The sequence below is a fragment of the Tympanuchus pallidicinctus genome, unplaced genomic scaffold (assembly GCF_026119805.1).
Source record: "Tympanuchus pallidicinctus isolate F22 unplaced genomic scaffold, pur_lepc_1.0 scaffold5, whole genome shotgun sequence".
Classification (NCBI taxonomy): domain Eukaryota; kingdom Metazoa; phylum Chordata; class Aves; order Galliformes; family Phasianidae; genus Tympanuchus; species Tympanuchus pallidicinctus.
The window spans coordinates 32,261,087-32,284,725 of record NW_026294769.1 but is presented as its reverse complement, the minus strand read 5'-3'; the positions used below and the strand labels follow the sequence as shown (position 1 = coordinate 32,284,725).

Sequence of the window (23,639 nt, the reverse complement as noted above, 5' to 3'; positions counted from 1 at the left end):
GTGGTGAGACATGATAGCGATTTTTTTTAATCTTTAATGAAATGTTTCTTTTGAAAAAAGTGTCTCCTCAGAATGAGGACACTTCTGCAGGAGCCAAATCAGAGTCATCTTAATGTTCTTGGTTTGTATGAGGGACTTGAAGCAGTATTTTGTGCATCACCACAAGCTTCCCTGAGAATCAGCCCACTGTTATTTCAGAGTCAAGGAGCACAGCTGACTGTGAGATTTGAATGGTTCCTGCTATGTACTGAAGGAAAAAGCCGTTGTGCCTCTATCTTTGGAAGATTTTTAGCTGTTTGGATTCACTTTCTACACGGTGGGATATGTGCAGTCAAAGATGTTTCTGCTGGAAATTGTTGGTGTGACTGTGCTGACTACTTTTGCCACCTCAGGTGGTTCCTCAACACAAAGCTGTGGAGAGAAACATCTCTTACGGCTTTCTATTGTAAGAAAATATAATGATTGGATGTGTTACAATGAACTGTTACATGATTATCATTTCTTCTGGCCTGCCTGGGTGAGAAAAGTTATCCTTGTCTCCCCCTGAAAAGTCCAAGAATGTTTGAAGTATGTAACTGTGACTTTCTCAACAGGGATAATTGTTTGAATTGTGATAGGGAGGATCCAGTACTTTACAGTTTGGTACAAAGACCAGAACTGAAGCATACTGAGTAGCATTTATACGTTTCTTCTTGAGCTGGGCTGGCTCATGGGCAGTGTGTTTGCTTTATTAACCCTGGCCAGATATGCCTTGACCCACAGTCTGAAATGATCCTCTTGGTCATGGGAGTTAAGTAGATGTTTTGCACTTGAATGTTGATCATACAGTGAGTGAGCTTGGGTTGTCTTGTAGTGGTGTGGTTTTTGTCAAGGTTCTTGGCATGAGAAGGGAACTGAAATGACTTTGCTTAAGACCACAGAGTGTAAATAACACTTCTGAAACCACTTCTAATCAGAGCAGCCTAACATGAGCGAATATTTTCAGAGCATCTTGTCTCTTTGATTTAGTACTCTTAGCAGTACATTGTAATACCTTATATTCTTCAGATATTTCTTATTTCTTCCAATTGCCACCACATTGATGTGGTTATTGTGTTGTACTTTGGTAGACCGGATGTTCTGGTGCACATCTCAGTCCTACAGTTTTGGTTTTTTTTTTCCAGCCTGGATGTAAATGCTTATTCTTTAGCAATATTTTTTGACTTAGTTGGTGAGAAAGGAAAAAAAAGGCAGGGAGTGAGGAGATCTGAAAGGTTTCCACCATGACCCTCAGTACCGTTTGGCAGAATGCCTTCTTGGTCCTAAGGATTTTTGTAGATTCAGGAAAGAGTTCAGATAAGGCTACTTTTGGTTCTGTTGACTCTACGTGATGGCTCACATAGGGCAGAAAGTGAGAAGTGGATTCAGATGTACTCGAAAGACCTGGACCTACCAACTGCTTGTTATTTGAAGGCTCCCTCTAGTAACAGCAGGGAAACAGAGGAGAACCAAATTGTACTTCTGTGTGCTGAACCAAAACTGCAGCATCTTGTAAAACTTAAATATCTTTAACCTGCCCAGTATATAGCTTTTAGTAGCTCTTTTGAGTATGTAGTTTGAGCAATAAGTTTGTTTGAAATCGGAACTCATTAATTGAAAAGTTGTTGGGATCAAAATACTGGAGTAGAAATAATGACAAATATTTCACAAAGTATCTCAAGTATTTCAGTCCACGGGAAGTGTTGTGAAACTTGGGATTTCCTGTTCTTATTTAATTTTTTCATAGTAAATATTGAAATATTTGTAAAGGAAATATACCAAGTGGAAAAGTGAACTGCTAGAAGAGCAGGAAGATTACTGATCCTACAGCCAGCACAGATGCTGGCTGTGCTTTGTGTCCCACTCATGAATGAAGTCAGTGCAATTCCCAAGGCAGAAAACCACCTGCATAATCTCCCTCCCATATGGGAGCAGCCATGGTTGAAGTACAAACCCTTCCTGGGCACAGGGACCTACGTGAGACAGAGCACACCAAGGGAGGCTGCCGAGGAGCCTTTTGGTTGTTTTTGTTACCAGCTGTTTTAAATGGCTTGTAATCGGTTGGATCCCGCTGAGTTTGGTTTCTACGACTCCCTTCACTCCTCTAATTGTTTCTAAGGAATGGTATTTGTAATTACTGCAGGTTAGTGGAAGTTTAATTTACCAGTAGTGCCTTAACTGTAACCACTTTTTTCTATCTAAGCTTGCTCAATTCATATTTGTGATAGTTTTGGATGTTTTTGCAGGGGGACTATCTTCCTAACTCATTGTCTCCATAGCTGAACTAATACAACAATTTAACTCCAATCTGTTAAGCAGAGTGGTCTAACACCATGCCTGTTGAACAATGATCTTCTATGCTATGCTGGCTGGGATGTGCCACACAGAAGAAGTTGTTTTTTAATCACTCAGTTCTCTGAATCCCATTTCTGCATCAATTTCTCAAGGGTAACTGGACAAAAGTAGTGGAATAGCAGAGCTACTGCTGCATAATTTCGCAGTGGTCACCAAAGGAGTAGTGAATGAGTTTCATCTTTGTAAGCTAGGACTGGAGCAGCATTAGGTTATTGTATTTAGTATCTAAATGTTGAACACTCGAGCATTGTTTCTTGAGGTAGAATGATGTAGTTAGCTTGAAGGGGGAATGTTGAGAAGGAGGACGGTGAAATAAAATAGCAATGGTTTTAATATAGTTCTAGATATTTATTTATTGGGAGTTTTAATGGTAAACTGTGTACAGAGCTGCTTGGTTATGTCTCACTTTTGGAAACCAGTTCTGTTTTCTTACCTTTTTTTTTGTCTTGTGAAATGCCCATGGTCTTTTGAGCTATTTCCCATACTTGTGGTGATGGTTTTCCTATGCCTTTTCCTCCTGTTTCATATGCCCAGCATTATCACAGCTCTGCTGAATGAGGTCCCAGCCTAACTACAATATTAACCCTGAAAATCTGTTCATTTTCTCCCGAGCAGCCCTGGGCAGGATATACAGGAGAATGTGTCCAATTGAAAAACTATTACAGGCTCCACAGTGCTGCGGTCTGCTAAATTGTTACAGGGCTGTGTTTTTCTGACAGAGAGGATCCCAGTAAGGGGGGTGATGCTGTCTATTCCATACAAGTTACAGAATTTATTTTTCTTTTTAGTCTCAGCTTTCTTTGTTGGCTTTTCAAATTGTTTGCCCGCTTTTGAGCACTGGAATGTGTACTGTACCCCACTGTGCACACTTTATCCTCAGTCAGTATCATTTCTTGCCTTCTTATTTCCACTTTTCCAGTCATCATTTTTAATTTTTTCTTCATTATTTTGCTAAGTACCTTGCTGCAGATCACTAACATCTTGGGTGGTGGTTGTACCACATAGCATTTATAGCAGACATTAGTTTTGCATAGCGTGTGTACCGTATTTTGTCTGGACTTGTCTTCATTGTGCTGCAGGCACCTCCTCAAGCAATTGTAGTAATTAAGAGTGGTATTTCTGCAAATTTATATTAACTTCTGCTTATGTAGAAACAGAGGAAGGAAAAAAAAAAGCAAAACAAGCAGCACTCCCCCCAACTCCAACATCTAAACTAGGCGTTTTTCTTCATCCTCTTCATTTTTATCAGTATTTGACCAAAGCTTGCTTTTGTATATGAAAGAAAATTAGTTAAGTACCTTGTGGTTTATAGATGCCTTTTGTTACGTATTACTTGGATTTATTGTGCAACACTGGCCTGTAAATCATTTGGGTTAGACGTTTACCTGGCTTACGTTGCCTTTATGGTTTGAATCTTTAACAGCCATGAAAAACATACATGTTTTCAACAGCAAAGGGCTTCGCCAGTCCAAATTCCCCGTAACTCTGCTTCAGCGAGGCTTAGTACCCAGATCTGTGAGATGTTTACAAAGAAGCCATTAGGTTTTGCAGCTAAAAGACGTGTTGAAAGAACAAAGAGAGTTTTGTGATGAAGTGTATCTGACTTCTCACTGCTTTGCTTACCTTTTAAATGTAAAACTGCATAATTTGCAAGGGCTTTTATTTCTCAGGGCATCTCTATAAGATTCCACCAGTGTGGAGCTTTCCTTCAGCAGAAAGCGCGGTCGTCCCAAAACCGCTCTCGAACGCATTTCTATTTTAATCCCCAGCTTTGAATACAGCCTGCCTTACTGGCTCGGGCAAATGGCTCTGCCCTGCCCCACCCCGCCGGGCGCGCAGACGAGGAGCACGCTGCTTGCTGGCGTTACATCCCTGCCTTTGTGACTAAAAGTTGGTTTCATCAGCATCAGCTCCCGCTCCACTTTGGGAGCCCGCCTGCCCGGGGAAGCCGCTCAGACCCGCCGCCTATGTGGGGCACGCAGGGGCAGCTCTCGCCATCCGTGTAACTTTTAAATGGAAGATGTCTTTCTCAAAGGCTGCCGATGTCCAGCGGTGTGCAGTGCGTGAACAGTTGACTAGTCCAGGTGTTTCTGCTTCTGTTTCTGTGCTATGTGAGTTGGAAATTCAAGAGAAGAGTGTGCAGAATGGAGGAGTTGAGGGTTCGTATTTCTCTTCTGACTGCATTGCAGTGACTGAGGGCTTGGGAAGGAACATAAATTCTACCTGTGGGTTTTAATTAAAGAAAATAGTAATTGTTCTTAGGCTTTCTGTCTGCGGCTCGTGGTGCTTTTGTCAGAGACTTTATCAGCTCTGAAGTATGAGAATGAGCTTCTTTCTCTTTTCTGTATGGATTGTCTGTCACGAGCAGTGTTCAGGAGGAACTTGTTGTATCAAGTGTGATTCCTACTTTGGGGGCTCAATCGCAGCATTTTGCCACGCTTTACCTATTTGAAATGCAGCCAGTTAAGACTTTTACAAGTGGATTGATTTTAAAAACTGCCAAAGATTTATCTGTGCTTTAATAAGATGAAAATGGTAAGCTGAGGCTGCAACAGAACTGTTGACTGGAGACTGTGGGTTTCTGCGAGGTTTTCAAGAAGATCATTAATCCGGGTCTATCTCTTCACAGGACAGTCGGCCCAATATGTCAAGACCTCTGATCACTAGATCCCCTGCATCTCCATTGAACAATCAAGGCATCCCCACTCCAGCACAACTCACAAAATCCAACGCACCAGTTCACATTGATGTGGGTGGGCACATGTATACCAGCAGCTTGGCCACGCTTACAAAATATCCTGATTCCAGGTAACTTTAAAAAGATTGTTCTGCATGTCTTTGGCAACTCCTTTTCTTCAATTTCATGCTTGGACGTCCTGGGGCTGTCTTAGAGCGATAAATTTAGTTCCTTTTGTTTCGGAATGAAATTAGGTTTCTTTGTTCATAGGAGGTTAGAGACTGACTTTTCTTTCTCTGATCCACTGTGTTTCAGACAAATGGCATCTTTGCAGATCCCTGTGTTTACATACTAAAACAAAGTAAAGAACACTGACTTTCTACCATAGTTCTTTGCCCGGCATACATTCTGTGGTTTATTACAATCAAAAGCTGTACAAATACTGCATGTAAGTCTGAAGTTGGGGGTGTTGGGATATTTGTTTTGTTTCACTTTTTTTTTAACCTTTCACTTTTTTTTTTTTTTTTTTTTTGGTCTTTTGGAGACCTTTTTTGCTGTATTGTGAAAGTATACTCTTAGATGTGTCACATGAGGTTATATGTAACAAAATATAGGACAGCATTAACTTCATACTTTTTATAGCATCTTAGGAATTTTTCAGATAATTAGACTCTTTAATTCTCACATTCTCACTTTATATATCTTCTAAATGGAAAATATGTGGCTTTGGTAACTTAATGGAATTAAATAATTAGAAAGCTTTTGAATGCATGAGTAAAGGGTTGTATGTATATAGAATAGATGTAATAGAAGTGCAGTTTTAAGAAAACGGGTTCACTGAACATATAGCATGAGAATGTTTCATAGTGGTGATAGCAGATAAACATGGCAGGATATTGTAATTCTAAAAGTGGTTATCAGAGGTTGACTGTGTCTGCAGCATTATTCTATAGCTACTCTAGAATAAGAACTTTTACCTTCATGGTCTTTCCTCACCAGCGTATGAGTAGGGGTGGAAGAATTTTAAGGCACAGCTCCCCTTTCTCCCCACCCACTTGTACTCCTCTTTCTCAGCTCTGCTCTGCTAAGGCAGAAAAGAAGCTCTGCATAGTATAGTCAGCATAGGTCTATGGTTTCATAGGAGCAGAAGACCCAAAGGGGTCTCAATGCCCCCTTGATGTGTGACCTTCTGCAGAGAGGTGGCTCAGTCTAACAGGACAGATGGATTAGTGCATGGGGGCTTAGTGGGAGAAGAGCAGTGCAATCTATCACATCCTTGGCCATAGGCATTTGGCAGCATTGTCACCTTACTAGCACTGATATCACTTTTTTTGCATGGCGATCACATAAATGATTTAAATGGTATTCTCCATCACAATGAGACTTGTAATTCATGTTTTGAGACCTAAAGAAATTAAAGAGAATCTTACAGTGAATGGAAATACTCATGCTAGTCCATGAGAGGATGTCTTGGTGGCATCCTGTCACTCTAGTTGAATCTCAGTTAAGTGGTTCATTTAGAAAGAACCCAGAAAGACAGAAAGATCCTTCCTGCAATTCAAGCAAGTTAATTCTCCTTTTCTGCTTCACGAGCAATTCCCTCTATTAATTATTGTCCTATCACATGACTGATCTCCAGTGTCACCTTTGCCCATTATTTTGAGCTATTTTAGTAACAGCAATTCACAGCTGAAGCATTTATTTAGATAATTTCTTTTGTCTTGCTAAGCTTTTGTTTCCATCAGCTCTTTTTTACTGGGTTGTGGGGAGTGATTTCATGAGTTTCCTGATCCCACAACACTAACTTGCCTTTTCAAAGGGCATAAGGTGCACTTAATGGAGTATGGTTTTGTTCTAAGAGTAGTTTTCACTGCTACTACTGCCTCTGCAGCATTGTCAGCATAGTTTTAAGTAGGACTGGAGCGCTTCTAACACTAAGACCTGACAGTGACAGGAAGAGAATGGTAAATAAAGGCATGTGAAAGAGAAACAGCTGGACACACGGCCTTTCTTTTAACACTTCAAGGAAGGCCAGGCAGAGAGAACTAATAGAGGCATTGCCAGATGACAGGCCTGCCTTGAGAGATTGAAGCAATGTCTGGAAAAACTCGAAGTGTTCTTTGAAAATGGAACCTACCCACATGAAGAATTTTTCTTAGGACCTGGTTGTGTTCAGCTTCTAGGATTGGTTATTATTTAGCATTTCCTCTGTAGCTGGGGTGATGACGGTGTCTGAAATAATAGGGAAATGCCTTCCTGCTGTGTATGGCTTCTTACAGTGCAGCAGAAGAGGCTGTTGCTATTAATGCATGCAGCTTCTGTTTGCATGTCGAATTCACCAGGACAGCGTATTTCTTTTTAAGTGCAGAAACTGAAGTATCTTTTCTAAGTGTTTAGTGGCAGTGGAATTTAAACTTAATGCATTCTACATTCAGTTGAGTTATTGTAACACTTTAAAGTGGAAGCTACGCCTCTAGTATCAAAGTCAGTTTAATAAATTAAACATTTTAAAGCTCTCCGAACATAGTGTATAGAAAATCCAAACTCTAAGTTATAGTCATTCTGTTTCAAGTCGTTCTGACATGCATTTATGTCTCAGTTCTGACAGAAAGTGTCTTTTGAACCCCTTGATGAGTGAATAATTCCAGCACAGCTATTAGATTCTGGAATTCCCAGTCACTTCCAGAACTTGAGATATTTCTTTTTTAACATCACTAGCTTCAAAAGAACAATTACTAAACTCGTTTGGATGTCAAGACAGTGGCATGAAGCAATAAGCTGGCAATTACGATACTGTAGTTTGTTTTTTGTCTATGAGATCTTAACAATTTATTTCCAGCGTTTTGCATGTGTGTGTATGGGGAGTTCTAGGTAGTACCCAGTAACGTTTGGACCTTAATACAGATTGTTCCTCAGAGCCTGACCTGGTCAGTCTGTACTCAACAGACTTTTTTAGCGTGTGTTACTCTTGTCCGAAGTTTTGGTCAACTTTGTTTAATATCTTCTTTTTCCACCAATATCACATTTGTGAACGAGATCAAAACTATGGCAGAGTCTCACAGATCTTTTTGGGTGAGTTGAAGCCTCCTGAGGCTCACTGTCACATGGAGTATTGCTTGTGAAAAATAAGGTCTTGATTATCTTGCCTGAAAGAGCACTGCTCCAGGGATGAGTCAAAGCATAGGTTGCAGGCTCCAGCATCTAACAGGTTGAGACACGAAAGTCATTAGGCTCCTGACTCGTATTACATGTAGTCTAAGGGCCAGAAGCCTAAAATGAACCTTTCATCTGTGGGCCAGGTACCAGAGTCATCTTTCTTTGTGAGATTGAAAGGGTGATATCCAAAGCAGCAGTTTTGGAGTCACTATGACTTGCCAGTGTAGGGGAGACCCATCCTGATAGAGCACTTTGTTTGGGAGCGTGTATTGTTCCTTCATCTTTTGGATTTAATAACAGCTGATCTTGTTCCTCTCCATTCTCTTGTTCTTGAACAATACAGTGGGAATTGGAAAGAGTTCCTTAACTAGTACCAGGTAAAGATTTGCAGTTTGCAGAGTACATTTTCCATAATTCTTTTGTTAGATCTCTGAAAGCAATTTATAATTTGATATGTAAAATTGCTACAGACAGGTATCTATCCTTTCCTACAAAGAAAACCTAGGAAAGATTAGAAAAGCATCTTGCTGCTGATGCTATGTCCCTGCCCCTTCCTATGGAAAGACCACTGTGGGCTTCCCTCAAATGTTCATACAAAGAACACTAGGAATTGAGGCCTAACTGAATTCTGGGCAAAGGCTGGTACCATGAAGCAATTCAGCAGACAAGCAGCTTATCTTCTGCTGGCTTGAATTGAGTAAATAAGCCTGGAATGAAAAATTCTGAAGCTGAAATAATGCTTACATTTCATTTAAAAAAATAATAATCAGCAGAATAGAATTTAGGGGATCCCAGCTTATATTCCTGCTGTCTTCACAAGGAAGATCCCATATAATCATTGCAATGCATCAGCAGGCTTCAGGATCTCCCAAGACATCATGCCTCAGACATGATCTCATGCTGCTGAATAAAAAAATTTGCCAGAGCTAGGCTTCATGAAGAGGCAATTGGAATCAGTGTATTTGCCAAGAGGACTTAATGTAAGGTCAATTTGCTGGAAAAAAAAAAAGTAATTTTCTTTAAATGCTTGAGCAGGGACAGATGTCCTTCTGTGCACCTCCCCCCAAGAAGATTGTAAGTTGTGATGCATTCACCCATGTGCAGACTGTTCCTCCTGCTTCTCAGTTGTTAATCAATGGTTATGCATATATCTATGTGAGCTAACCAAACAATGGTGTTTCTACTCTGTGAGGAGTCCTGTGGTTTTGGAATTTGTTTGTTTTGAACTAGGTTGTTCAGGATATTTCATAACACAGTGTTATCTATTAAGAATTCGGGCGCACTGTTTTATTTATGTTTTTAATTGTTTTTTTTCTGCAAAGGAAGTTTTCAGAAATTAGTCTGTTTTCGACAGCCCAGAGTAAGCCTCATGGTTTTTATTCCGGAGAAGATGGGTACCCTTTCTCATGGTCACCAAGGAGTCTGAGAAAACCAGGTTGAGGTTTTAGCAGAGATCTGATTATGAGCAGAGGAAGCACAGTCCTGTTAGTTCTGATTGTTGAACTTAAGCAGCTTACTCACCTTCTCTCAGTGCATTATCATCTTGCATAAGATCAAACTCTTTGCTTGGAGATGGCATTTCTACACCTTTAAGCTTTAATGCTGTCTGTATGGGAGGTACCAAAAGGTGCTGTGCACCAGGCTAAGACAAAGTCAAACAACTGTCACGACTAAATGGAAAAATGTTTGACTTTGACTCTATGGAGATCAGCTCTCTGCTATCTGCTATCGACTATATCAGCAGTGTGGTCTATCACAAGTTCAAAGCATATGAACTTCTAATTAGTACTGTCCAAGTCACACAGTACAAACCTTTGCATAATTCCAAAACATCAAATTGCCACATCCTGTATTCTCACTGTAGAGTTGAAAGATTTCATCAAAAGCCCTATATATTTTTTCCTTCTACAATCTGTTGGGGCATCTGTTTGCATTGCTACATCTCCCATCTTCAGTTACTCCCTGCATATGAAGGTGGGTTCTTCTTGAATAGTATTTCACAATACTTCCAAATTTCTGCCCAGGGCTATTTCAGGTTTTCATATTAACCAATCCATTCATGTCCCAGTTTTCTTACACAATCTTCCCTCTCAGCCCTCAGGGAAATTAAATTTCACACACCTGGATCTAGTTAGGACACTGGCTTTTTTTGGTTTGTGAGAGTTTCTTTTGCATCAGTAGCACAAAATTACTTAGGAGAATGCCCAGACTGTCCTTGGCCTTTACGGGCAAGTTGGGAACAGGGCTTATCTTTCCTTCATAGGTTACATATGGACATGATAAACTCTTGAGTTAGGTAGGACGACACTTTCACTTTTTTCAGAGCTTTGGCAGGTTCTGCTGTCTGAATACTGTTCACAGTTCCAGAAGAAGACACTGTCTTTGCCCTTAGTACATACTTATGCAGTTTGCAGCACCATGCTGGAGGCTTCTTTTTAGATAGGAGGTTTGTTGTGATGGGGTTGTTTCATACTTTGCATAGCACTGCCTCTGCAACACCATCACGAGAGTAATTGCGCTACCCATTTCCTACTCACTTTGGATGATACCTTCCAAACTATTGTCACATGATGCTAGTAGTTCAAAAACAATAAATACAAAATCTTCTAATTAATTAGCTCTTTTAGTTTTGGGGTTTTTTTTTGTTTGCTTTTTGATGTTTTTCTGTTTTTATGAAAATGCTAATAGAATGGGAATTATTACATCCTTCTTCCAGTCCCCCTATTTATGTCCATCTTCTTTGAAGGAGTATCTGTATCAGTGGAACTATTTGGTGACCTTTCTAGAGTAGCGTCATCCAAGCTGTTGAGCTAATACTTCTTAAATCACCATGCTAAAAATCTTATACAGTTTTCTTGCTTCTGTAGGCTGTAAAGAGCCAACTCCCTGAAGAGCTTTGAACGTAGTCATGCACTAGCTCAGGCAGTTTCCTTGATGTGAGTGGTCCAGGCAGCAGCATTTTTTTTTCTTTTCTTTTTTTTTTTTAAATATTTTGTAACATTCCTAGCAGGGGGGAATGGATAGAACAGGTAGGTATTGGCTCAGTTTAATTTTTGCCTGGCTTGCTCGTCTAGTTATTCACCTTTTGTATTTTGTCATTTGATATCTGCATGGTATTGTGGTAAGTAAAAAAGAAATATGTTGAGTCCATTACTGACTTGTTGTGTGGCCCAAGATTGACTTAACTTTGAGGTTTTGTTGCTTCCTGACAAAGTTGACAAAAAAGGCAATTTGTAAAATGCTTTGGGATGATGATTGAATGTGTGAAAGATTGCTAACTCTATGCGTAAATGTTTATAAATACCAGGAGCTGTGCTAGAAACAGCTGACGATGTTGGAATCATCAGGAGCATGTATCAGTAAAAAATGAAATGCTGATTCAGAAAGACCATATGGAGTACAGTTAGTCCAACGCTGTTTAAAACTTTTGTGCTGTCATCTGCTGTTTCTTACTCCTAGGCTGCTGGTCTGTGCTTTGTTCTGGTTGCTGTAACCAACTGTACAAATCTGGGGGAAAATAGAACAGTGACTGATAGTGCACTCCATGCCTATTTCAAGAAATTTATAGAATTTTCGCAACTGATATTGTGAAGAGAAATCTTTTGTAACACACGTTTGTCAATAAAGAGCTCAGAGGGGTATTTTCTGGTTGAAGATTAATTGTATCTCTAGGTGCATATATTGAGCTCAAGATACATATTGACCTCACTTTGTCTCAATTAATGATCACCACGGGTCAGACATCACTGTCACCTTGGTAGGAGTGAATATTTTCTGAATCTTAGTCCTGTACTATATTTGCCTTGCAAGGTCAGCAAGTCATTGCTGTTGCTTGTGGCTAGTGACTGGGTGAAAGAAACAGTATCATCAGTTTGGAAGGTTTTCACATTGTGTGGTCAGTAACTGGTAGTGAGTAATCACTGAACCATCGAGTTCATGTCTTTATGTTTTAAGTGTTACTAAAATTGTTTTGGTATATTAGTTGTTTGGTTGATTAAAAATGGTGTTTTCTACTTGTTATATGCTTGTGTACTCAAATATCTAATATAATAGTGAAATCAAGATAGTGGATAGTGGCCATATGGAGACTGATAAAAAGTAAATGTACAAACTTCGTATTACAGGGTTCATGCCATGCTTTTATCCATGGTTGCATGAGTATGATAGTGCACATGGAAATATTCAGGAGAATAAATTTGTATATTCAGGAGCATTACAAAGCGAAAGGTTTTGTCCCCTTATTTCTGAGGCCTCTGAGTCAGCAAATCTTTGTCTTGAGGGAAGAGAAGGTTGGAATCCATATTGTCAGCAGGGTTCAGAGGTCTGTTAACCAGTAGGCCTGTGTGAAGTCATGTGGTTTGGATCGAGATGGCAATCCAAAAGAGGAGGGATGTCAGCAACTACTTTTGTAGGGTCTGTACATTGAGAAATCTTCTCTTTGCCAAGACTCGATACCAGCCCCATGATTGGAAATGTTTTAGTGAGAAGCAGTTTGTTGTAGCATTTGGACTTCTGTGCTCAGTAGCATGGCTTCTTAAACCAGCCTAAAGGCATCCAAGCAGTATTTCTCATTTGAAATAGCCAAGAAAATTCTCAGGAAAAATAAAAGAGTGCCGAGTCTGTGGGTTGTGCTTTTCTGATAAGGACAAGCCCATTAGAAACTGAGGTGGCTGCTTCCTGCTTGGCACTGAAGGATTTGGCTTATTGGTCATTCTGGTTGGGTCTAGATCTCAGTAACAGCCTTGAGGCTCACTGCTTTGCTTTTTGTTTTGCTGTACCCAATTCTTGCACTCAGGAACCTCTCTGTTAGCATTAGATTCAGATCCTGCTCCTTCATAAATTATGTGTGCTTCATTGGTCTTTCATAAATTGCAGTGCAGTTGCTAAGCAAATTGGTGTCTCATATAGGTAGGTAGATAATTGCTGAAGTAAACATTTGACCTCCAGTTTCACCATCAACACCTAGCCACCTATTGGGTATGTTTGGAGCTTTAGGACATAGATTCTGATTTCCGTCTTATTTCTTTCTGGTGACAATCAACTTTCCTGACGGATTTCTTGTATACAAGCCTGTTTGCCATTTGGGGATATGTTTGTATAGAAATTTGGGAAAACTGTTTAGGTTATCTGCACTCTTTCTAACACAAACAAGGGTTATGCCTTATAGTGTGTTGGCCTGGGGGTTGTCACCTGTTCCTGTTATGAGAGCATGCCTTCTAACTTAGCTGGTTTAGAGTGCATTCAAATGCAGGTGTGTCATAACCAGACACCTGTCATCTGACGAGCTTTAGTTCTCCTTTGTCATTCATTCTCAGTCTTTATTTTCTCTCAGTCTTTAGCTTTCAAGATGTTGCAGTCTCTTCAGCTGCATCTTCAATCCCCTTTCAGCTCCGAGCACTGAGCCTAATTTTGTCACCTCAATTCCCTCCTTGCTTCTGTGTCATTTCTTCTTCACCTACATTTTTCTGTCTCTGTCAGAAGGGATTGAAGCTCACAAAGGTCAAAACTGATCTTTACCTGATCAGATCAAGTCACGTTGCCTCCTTCTTGTCCATTACTCTCCATGCACCCTTGGGTCGCTGGCTTCTGTTAATGGTGAGCTTCCCAAGAGGACTTAAACAGCCAGTATATTTTATGGTTACATCATATAATGCTTTCTCTTGTAGTAACAGCAGTTCAGAGGATGCTGTGAGATTCATTGATATTGATCACTTCCATTGAATCTTTGAATTGATAATCAGAATAATGTATTACCAACTGTGGTGTGTATGTTAGCTTAGATCCAGCACTGTTGTCTCTGGACTTCATTTGGACAGTTCTCCAGGCTTTTTTGATGCACTTTCTGCTTGCCTCAGAGACGTGAGGGGCTCCTATAACAGTCTGAAGGCGTTTAAGCTGAGCTTGGAGCTGATTCTTGTGGTCTGCTTTGAAGGGAATTTAAGAACACAATGGTCACCTTTGCACCCAGTCCTGCTGTGCAGCATGGTCTGCGGAGACTCAAAGCAATATGGTACAACATTCTTCCTGGACTCGTTTATCCTGCTTCCAGCTAGCTCAGCTGAGCTGCCTCGGGTACCCAAGCTAATTACTGCAGACCGATCTTCTGGATTTCTACGCACCACTGCGTTCTGCAGTACAGGCACTCAGTAAAAGGAGAGCAACACTGGCAACTCAGTTTTTGTGAATCAACTTCGTGAGGAGGTAAAAGAAGTGGAAGGGAAGGGTAATAGAAAGATACAGATACATTTTTATTTTCATGAGATGGCAGACCAAAGCAATATTAAATGCAGCGGGAGCATACTACAGTAGTTCATCAATTTATAAAGACAGAGATTAATTCTACTTCCTCGACCCCACTGGGTTTTCATGTTAAAATGTGACTTGTCTGTCAGTCAAATGGTAGGCATAATTGTTCTTTAAGTGACCTATTAAAATACCATTCCTTTTAATTAAAATTTGTCTTTGTGCTCTTGTGCACCCTGTATCCAAACTGTTAAAGCCCTTCTTGTGCAAGGTGCGTTGCAGGTAGGGAGCTGTGGGACATGCATAAAATGAGAGGAGTGACGAATGTCCCAGTGCAGCAAAATGAGGCTTGCCTTCGGCTCCAGCTGGCGGGGAGGGAGATGGAGGGATAAGAAGCATCTCCCAGCACCGCACCCAAGCTCTCTGCATTCCTTGCCTAAGACATTGCTCGTAGTTACTACTTGTGGCATAGAAAGTTATAGCGCAGAGCATTTCCCATAAGTGTGTCACTTCAGAGCAAATGATAGATTACATTCTTCCACACCCCAAAAGTATTCTTTGTGCTGTAATTAAAAAATAAACGTTGCGACATTGAATTGGAAATATTTTCTGCCATACAGTGAATTTGTTTTGTTAGGTTGCCTGGGTGTAATTGCAACAATGTCAGGGTATTAAAACCTTGTCACGAGGTAATGGTTTCCTGCCGCTACGCAGTGCCAAGGACTGCTTAGCTTAGCAGCAGTATTGCTGCTTATCTCCATCGGTGGTGATTATTTTGCTTCTGTGGAACTTTTTTTGCTTATTTTGTTGCCCATATGCATGCTATAAATTACACTTGTGAGCGAATGCTAACCACAGACCTTCAAGAGTGGGAAGCAGCGCCGTGCCAGAACACAGCAGGACTGGGAGATGCTCCCAGTTTGCCCAAACTTGTAAGCGATCTGAGGAGAGGCCTCCCAAAACGGAGGCTTTGCTGGCCCCTCTTGCCCACCTCAAAATTGATTCTTCTTAAACAGTTCAGAGGGCCCTGGGGGCCTCGTGGCTTGCATAAAAAATGAAAGCCCTTCCTGTCTTAGAGCAGTGCATGCAGTCAATAACAAAGGAGAAAAATGATCTTTTAAGTGTATCCCATTGAATCCATTATCTTGAGGGCCCGTGTGCAATGCTTCATCAAAACATCATCATCTGGGTGATACATGGGGAGGGAGCGAGGCAGCGTTCAGGGAATTCAGAGAAGCATCTGTGGTACAGTCGGTGCCACAGGACAGGCTAAATATGATGCGAGCCAGAAAATGAGAGCTGCAACAAAACTGATATGTTCCTCTTTATAACAAATGGATTTCATATTATACATATTTGAGACGCAAACAAATTGTTCAGGAAAAGTTTGGAATGCTTCTTGTGTAGGTAGGAAAGCCCTGTTGGGCATCTCTTACAATAATTGCTCTGTTTTAGATCAGAATACAAACTTTCTGATTTTGGAGGGGATTTTTTTGCATCACAATAATAATGTGAGGGAGGAAAGAAAAGGAAAAAAAAAGAGTGTTTGGTGTGCTGCCAGTGCATTCTATCCTTGTTTTGTCAGGTTGTCAATGGGTGAGACTCAGTATCATGGGCTAAATTGGTGCTGAACTTCAGGTTCTTGTGAGTGTGTCACAACTGTTACTTCTTAAATATTGGCATTTTTAAAATGTTTTGCATGCCTTTAGTAATTATTTGTATATTTTTCTTTGAAAAGTAAGCATGACAGGAAGATCTTTGCTTTTAGCTGTTCTGAGTTTGCAGCGTTTACTGCAGACTGGTGTGTTTTACCAGATTCTGTGTTTAGCAGCTGAATTTTTGCAGTCTGTGTTTCCATACTGCTAATAATAAGCACTTTGTTAGATCCTATGAAATAAAAGACAGATGCCATCAGATTCATTTCCAGTAATCAGTAGTACCAATGATCAAAAAAAGATATTTTTGGAGGTCAGATGCAATGGGGAGGGGAAAGAAAAAGTTTTCCAGAATGCAGCTGACCCATCAATCTTAAATCCTTCAGGGTGTCTTCCATTTCCTTCGGTGAAAGGTTTGCTTAAATAAACTGAGCAGTAGGCAACGGGTGTGTGCTTTTACACAACATCCACCCAGGTACATTGCTGGCCACGGTGATCCTAAAGGCAGAGTGCTGTCAACATTCCTAATTGGTTATTACCCAATAACACACACCCTCGAGTGTCTTGGGACTGCAAAACACTTTTTACCTAGCCTTCCTACATGAATAATGAAAACTTCAAATATTCATCCAATTATATTCAGCTTCTCTCTTGACTAAGGGTTGCCAAATGCAATTGGACATACTTCTGACATAGAATTTCAGGCTGTATCTGTGTTGGAAGGGCTTAGTCATAATTCTTGACTTCTGGGGAGAGATTAGATAACACCGTGATGGTAATTTCTCCAGCCTGAAAACCTATTGTTTATTCACTTTTGCTACTTATTCTGGTTTAGTAGCAGTATAATTGCAGAATTTAAAAAAAATGTTTTTTAATTTTATACTTGGAGCTTGTCACGTGGAACAGCACAAGTTCCATTTGAAGCAATAAGACAATTTCCTTGTTCTCCAAGTGTTGCTGATACAGCTGCATAACTGAAGTCACCGGCAAGCATTTGAAAGGCAGATGGTTATTTTTCATAGAGCTGTTTTGTATTGGTTTTCATCTCTTAGGTTTTCAAGTCATTTTGCTGTCAATCGTGATTGTCTCCCAGTCTCTTATTTTAAAATGGATTTTTCTTAAGTCTTGCTACCATGTTGTTATAGGTGGAGTAGCCAGAGCAATGGTAGCAGGAAAGATGCTTCCCTGCTTGCTTTTGCTGTGGAAGACTGAATTCACGGAAAAGGATGAAGAGAAAAGCTGCTGCTTTTCAGTGGCTAATGCCTATTTGGATGCTCTGCTTTTTGTCAGGCGTTCTCATTTTTCCAGCTTCTAATATTGTTGTCTCATAAAGCCGGGCCCTGGGCCATGCCTTTCATACTGGCCTTTCCCTTCTTAGTAGCTAACCCAGATAAACTCATCAGCAGAGCTACAATTGCGCTTTCCCCTTTCCCCATTGGATTAATGGCGCAGCTCCCTGTGACTGAGTGGATGCTGCTCTCTGAGCTGCAGAGGTCTGGTTACAGGAGAGTCTCTAATTCTTCACTCTAGACACAGAAATAACAGCCCTAATCAGGTGTGTTTCATGCGTCTCTTTGGTGGGCTTAACAAAAGGAGAGGTGAAAAGGATGTGTGTCAAGTGTTGGTTTGAAAATAGAAACAGCTTGTAGGGCTGCAACTTTCCATTGCAGTTAGCCTCCATCTAGGTCACAGTATTATCTATGGAAATGTAAAATAGCTAGCTATGCAAGAGGCGTGAGTCCTTCCTTCTTTTTACTGAGAGGGCCTGAAAACATGAAAGGTCATAGGAAATGATGGAGAAAGCATTCCAGGCATCAGTGCCATGCCAAAATCACAAAGCAGTACGGTGGGACGTTTTTCATTTGTAGAATCATATTGGCCATGTTGTTTCCAGTCCCATCCGAAGCTGTGGGAGGACAGCAGCACTGTGTGATCCAGGCTGCTCCTTGTAGGAAGGCTTGCACCAGGAGCCCATGGTCCTGCATTCTGCTCTGCTGTGCGGCAGCTCTGCCCCTCGAGTTGCATGCCTGAGTCTCTTTGCAGGCTGCTACCACTGGAGAGGCTGTGCACAGAACAAAATGAACGGGGTGGGGTCTGGAAAAACAGGGCCAGTGAAACCCAGTGCCAGTAAAGGTCATGTCACTTGCAGTACGTTGCTGACTAAATGTATGTACGAAATGAGGGCATATCCATCACAGCACAGAGGGTTTATTTTCCTCATCGGTGTGCTAATGTTGTTGTGCCGTAGTAACAAAACATTTATGGGGCGACACGGGCAGAGCCAGCGGTCATTATGGGCTCTGCACCTCACAACATTCCTATTCCACACGTCAAAAGCGAAATCCCTTGTTTGTCTTCTCTGTGTGTCCAGTGATAATAAATTATAAGCCATCAATGTGCTCTGAAAGTGAGATGGAAGATTTAACTCTGCCTGTGTTCTCAGACTGTATGGAGCTGGCATGTTCTTGGCTGACTTTGATGCTATGGAGAAGCCGGAGCTGCCATCTGCAGTGACACAGTAGTGGTTCCTGCACCACTTGGAGTTTTTTAGCAGAGGATTTCCCACAGGGATCAACCAGACCTTGAAGCATAGTGGGGAAATACTCCTTCCTCCTGACAAGCCATCAGGCAGCACTTCTCCCTGATCCCTACAGGCTGTCCCCGCTGAAGATGTGGCAGAGCTCTTTCCTCACAGCTGGGACTGTGTCCCTGCTAGGGGTCTGAACATCTAAGCAGTTCAGTATGGGTTGATGTCACTCAGAGGCAGCAGGCTCTGTCACAAATCACCTTTGTGAGTGTTGGCACTGCTGCTGCAAAAGTGGGTGGTAAAGAACAGCACTGTAGGTTTCCCTCATTGAGGTCTGCATGGCTAATGCAAATACAGACTTTCTTGGACTTGGTGGTTAGCAAGAGAGTACAGAGAATTTGATGGTCTTGATTCATAGTTGGCGTTGCTTGTTTTGAAAAACATTATGATCAACAGATTGTGCTAATTGGCTTCTGCCTGCCTTTGAACTCTACGAAAAGTAGGCTTTCAGAAAGGTGTGGAAAATGATCTTTACCTTCATGTGGCCTCAAACCATTTATTGCAGCCCCAGCAGCTTTTGGAGCAGTGGCAGTGGAGAGCTTTGATGAAAAAGCACAGCTTTTGATTATCCCAAACTATTTTTGGGCTTCTGCACCTTTTGATAACGTGGTTCTGTTGATCTCCTCTAAAGATAGTAGAAAACAATTATATCTATGCCCTGTGGTGAGGCAAGAAAAAAAAAATCAGAAGTCTAACAAAACACCTGGATTTCTGCTAAATTAAAATTTTATTACATTCAAGAATAGAGCAAAAAGTATCAGTATTAAGTAGCTACACAAATGGAGGGGCTAATGCAAGATTGTTGTAACATGTTTTATTTCCAGGGAGCACAGAGAGGAAGAGGACATTTTGGAAAGTCCTTGAAAATGCTTGTACTGGAACTGATATTATTCTTCAAAATGATACTTTGAGATTCAGGATTTTTCTAACTGCATTGTTAGGTCTTTTCCATGTTGTTAGTTAGGGACATGCAGCCTTGTGGACACATAACCCATGATGGTTGTTCAGTTTTTTTGAGTTGCACTCATTAGTGCAAGCTGCAAGGAGAGTGATGCAGCTGTACCAATGTCCAGAGACAAGGGCAGATACAGTATGGAAATGTCTTTTAGGTGATGCCTTCTCCCCATACCCCTTTCTTTAATCCAAGTGGGGTTAATACCATTCTGTCTTTTTAAAGAAAGGTTTCAAATTAGTGTACAAAAAAAAAAAAGAAAAAAAAAATAGAGAAAATTTGTAGATTCATGCAGTAGACTACTCCATAGGCAACATCTAGCTGCTTGTTTAAAAGCAGTGCTCAGCTTTCCAGGAGAGCAATGTCTTGTTTATTATCAACCTGGTATTGCCACGAGGAAATTTTGGCTGTTGGGCTCTGCTGGTTTCTACCAGTAAGGTCTGATCATCCTGAGGGCAGGAAACTCTTGCCTTCACGTGGGCAGCTAGCACCCATGTATGGTTCCTGTGAGACTTCCCTGTGCTTTTCCCAGTCCTCCAGGGATCCCAGAGATGCTCTTGAGCATCCCAAATGGCACCAGGAGCCTGCAATTTGGCAGCTGAATTGCATCCTGGCTCTCCCGCTTTGAAAGCATTGTGATATGACATTTAGTTTTGATGTGTGATACTTCTGAGGGTTTTGTCAGCTGAAATTATGCTGTTTTCACGTGTTGATTAATTATTTCTCATGTCCCTATTTATGGGGTTATATTGCTTCTATACTGTATCTCCGTTCTTTTCTTCCTTCTTTACCTCCTCCACAGAAATACGTCTTATGTACTGTTGGGTTTGGTATGGCTGCAGGGATTATTACACCATGACAGCATCTAATTTAATAAACAATAAAGCCACTGTTTTGTACATGTAAAGTTTGTCAATGGAGGTAATGTTATCTGTGTGCTTTTTAACACCCCCACCACCAGTAGAGTATTCAGGTGTGGCTTTGGCATTTCTAACCTATGCATTAAGCATTTTTTATTGCTCAGAGCCACTGTCTAAGCTGTCTGAGGTGGACTTTCCCGTCCTCTTAACTGATTAGCATGCAGGTTTTGTATCAACTGATTTGGTTAATAATGTGATTTTCCTAGTTACTGAAATGCTTACATCATTTCGACCTCTAGCGTGGAAGCAGTTAAACATGTAAATGTATGAGAATAAATTAGGCAGGTGTAAACACGTCTCTCTGTGTAGGCACATGGGTGTCCACACTAGGAATCAGTGCAATGCAATTGTAATGCATGTAAGCTAGAGTTAATCAGAACAATAGCAGCACATGGCCCTGTGTTCTCATAGTAAATTCTATATGTCCACACCTTCCTTGCTTCTATTGTGCCTGCTCACATGCTATCTGGATTGCTTTTCTCAAGGAATTTGTAACCTGAGCTGTTAACCTGGAAGTACAATGCTCAGTTCAGGTGGAGGAATGTAGTAACACTTTACATGGTAAAGCAGAACACGAATGCTCAAGAGACGTAAACGTGTTACTGTGTAGTTGGCCTTGCTGCTTTTCTCAGTGCAATTAAAGTCAGCTTTTTAGGAAAATAAATCCATTAGGGCTACCAGGGCAACCTTAGTTTGTCATCTTCATGGTGTATGTGCTCAGTGTGATTCTTGGTTAATGAACAGCTCATCAACATCTCCTGTTTGTCCTCACAGTTAAGCACTGTCCTTGGGCCATATTTCCTGCACATTATTCATGTCCTGTTCTGAGGAGTCATTCCTACATGCTTTCTTGCAGCTTTCCTTAGCCTGTTGCCTACTTGCTTCTCTCCTGGCAGTTTGTTTGAAGGCAGAGATTTGATGTGAAAAAGTCTGAGGTGGTGCGACATGGAAGTTGTGACCAGGATTGTGCTGTGACTTTGTCTACTGTGAGACACTGCTACCCAAGCTCACACAGCACTTGTGTCATGCAGCGCCTTTCTGTGGTCAGCATGACTGATGCTATAAGCTCTCAGAGCTTCTGCAAACCAGACCCATGTCTGACAGCAGAGAAGTTTGCAAAATATGACCTGCTTCTGCTCCTCCAGCAGCTCAAGCAGGGGTGCCGTTGGCTGCAGTCCCCTACAATGCAGCCCTGGCTCATCTGCTGCCCAGGGATTACAGAGGGTGCTGGAGGAAGGCTGTATGTCATGATAGACCAATCCTGAAGAGGTTTCATATGAAAGCAGTTTGCAAATTAAAGTTGCAGAAGCATTTCCAGTGTCTGACATCTTAACATGTGGTGCTTGTTTTGACTACTGTCATAATGTTCTTTATATGAGTTCTTGCACATGTGTGTGTTCTTGTAACATTTTAAAAAGCAGGCTAAATGTCCTTTCCACCTTCTCTTGCAAATTTGCCTTGTGAAAGCATGAACAAGTTCAGCAGAAGGGCTGAAACTTGTTAATCTGTCCTACAGGCTTTTGCTGTACAAGCTGTTGTCATTTGGGTGAACCATACCCGAGGAGGGTGATATAAACTATGCAAGTCCCACTGGTGTTTGTTGAGAGAAGAGGAACAAGTGTGTGTGGGAATACTTTATTCCAACACAGCCTTGTAATTAACAGCTAAACGTTTCAGAAGCACTTTGACTTTTATTCATTAATGAGATTCTGTTACTTAGGCTTCACTGCAGAAGTGACCTCTCTCTCAAGCAGTCCTCACCATCTCCCACTATGACATGCAGTCTGGACCTAGACTCTTGTCTTCATGGGCAGCAGTGCAGAAGGAACTTGTGCAACTCCTGCAAATAGCACTTCCTTAGCTTGCCTATGGAAGTGTGTTGTCCATCCTATTGGAGGAAGCAACAGTTAGCAAAACATCAGAGCTGGGATTTGTGACAAAGTAGGAAGAGTTGTAAAGCCCTTGGAAAGCTTAATTTGTTACAGTTTCATGGCAGTGATTGTTCTTTGCAGGGGCTGGGATGCCCAGCTTGCAAAGTAACCTGCTGAAAAGTGGCAGAGCTGGCAGTATTGTGGTGCTTCCTACGTAGTGTACGCATGCCTAACTAAGGTCTCCAGAGTATCATTTTGCTGATGCTTTTCAAAGAGAAAATGTTTTTTGTGGAGAATCTGTGTTTCTTAATTTCCAGTGACATGTATGTGAAAATTTAATGCTGAGCATTCTTCAGTGTACAGAGAAAATACTGAGAGCTGGGAGAGGTTTCAATGAAATTCATGAAAGCTGAGGGGCAGGTTTGATGTGCAAAGGAATCCATCAAAGAATTTCTCCCATTCCGAGAAGGCTGGATATTGGTGCTTTTCCCCCCCTTAGCACCCACATTTTTGAAAGTGTCTCTTGTTAGTCTTGTAAGACTTTCTCTCTCTTTCTTGTAAGAAAATGTCTCTTGTAGTTTTCCTCATTTTTTTTAAGTGTTATCTCTTTGTGTAATCTAGGTTTATGGGGCTTATGATAGGGCTGTGAAGACTGCCAGAGCATTTTTAAGAAAAATTGACAGGCTCAGAGGAGAGTGGGTTGGAGCAAATGAATTTATTGCTTTTTTCCCTAAACATGTTCCCAAGATACAAGTTCTGCTTCAGTACTTTGCTGACTGGGAATGGGTTCAGCCTTCTGAGTACACAGATCATCATGGCCTTTGGGATGTTGTGCCTTCACTAGTTTAGCTGCTTTCTGGCTTTTGGTATTGAATGATAAACACTCCAGTTCTGCTCCTATCCTCCATTATCTCTACTCACAGCAAACCTGGCCATCTTAAACATGATTAAAATATAATTCAAAAGTTATTAGCTAATTATGACGCAAAGTACTTAATTTGCCATTGCACCCTAATAACTTAAGGTACTCCTGATAACTTGGTAATAACCGTATCATAAGCAAAAGGACACGGTTGGTAGTAACTTAATAGGCAGCTTCCCTCAAGATAAAACATAAATAACATACCTCAATGAAATCGGATTCGAGCTTAGTAAAATTATCTTGGCAAGCAAAGAGAATATTTGTTAATTTTTCTGTGAAATGT

General features: G+C 41.1%; 1 protein-coding gene across 5 annotated transcripts in view; it reads left to right on the top strand.

The window, feature by feature from the left end:
* KCTD1 (potassium channel tetramerization domain containing 1) overlaps positions 1 to 23,639 on the top strand; it is a 96,418-nt gene that overhangs the window by 60,448 nt on the left and 12,331 nt on the right. For 3 of the 5 annotated variants that reach the window (XM_052704470.1, XM_052704471.1, XM_052704468.1), the window contains exon 2: positions 5,003 to 5,181. In XM_052704470.1, coding sequence (XP_052560430.1) covers positions 5,003 to 5,181 — 179 coding nt within the window. Of the gene's footprint in view, positions 1 to 2,067; positions 2,162 to 4,238; positions 4,533 to 5,002; positions 5,182 to 23,639 lie in introns of those variants that run through there. The other 2 variants (XM_052704472.1, XM_052704469.1) reach the window with 2 other exon arrangements.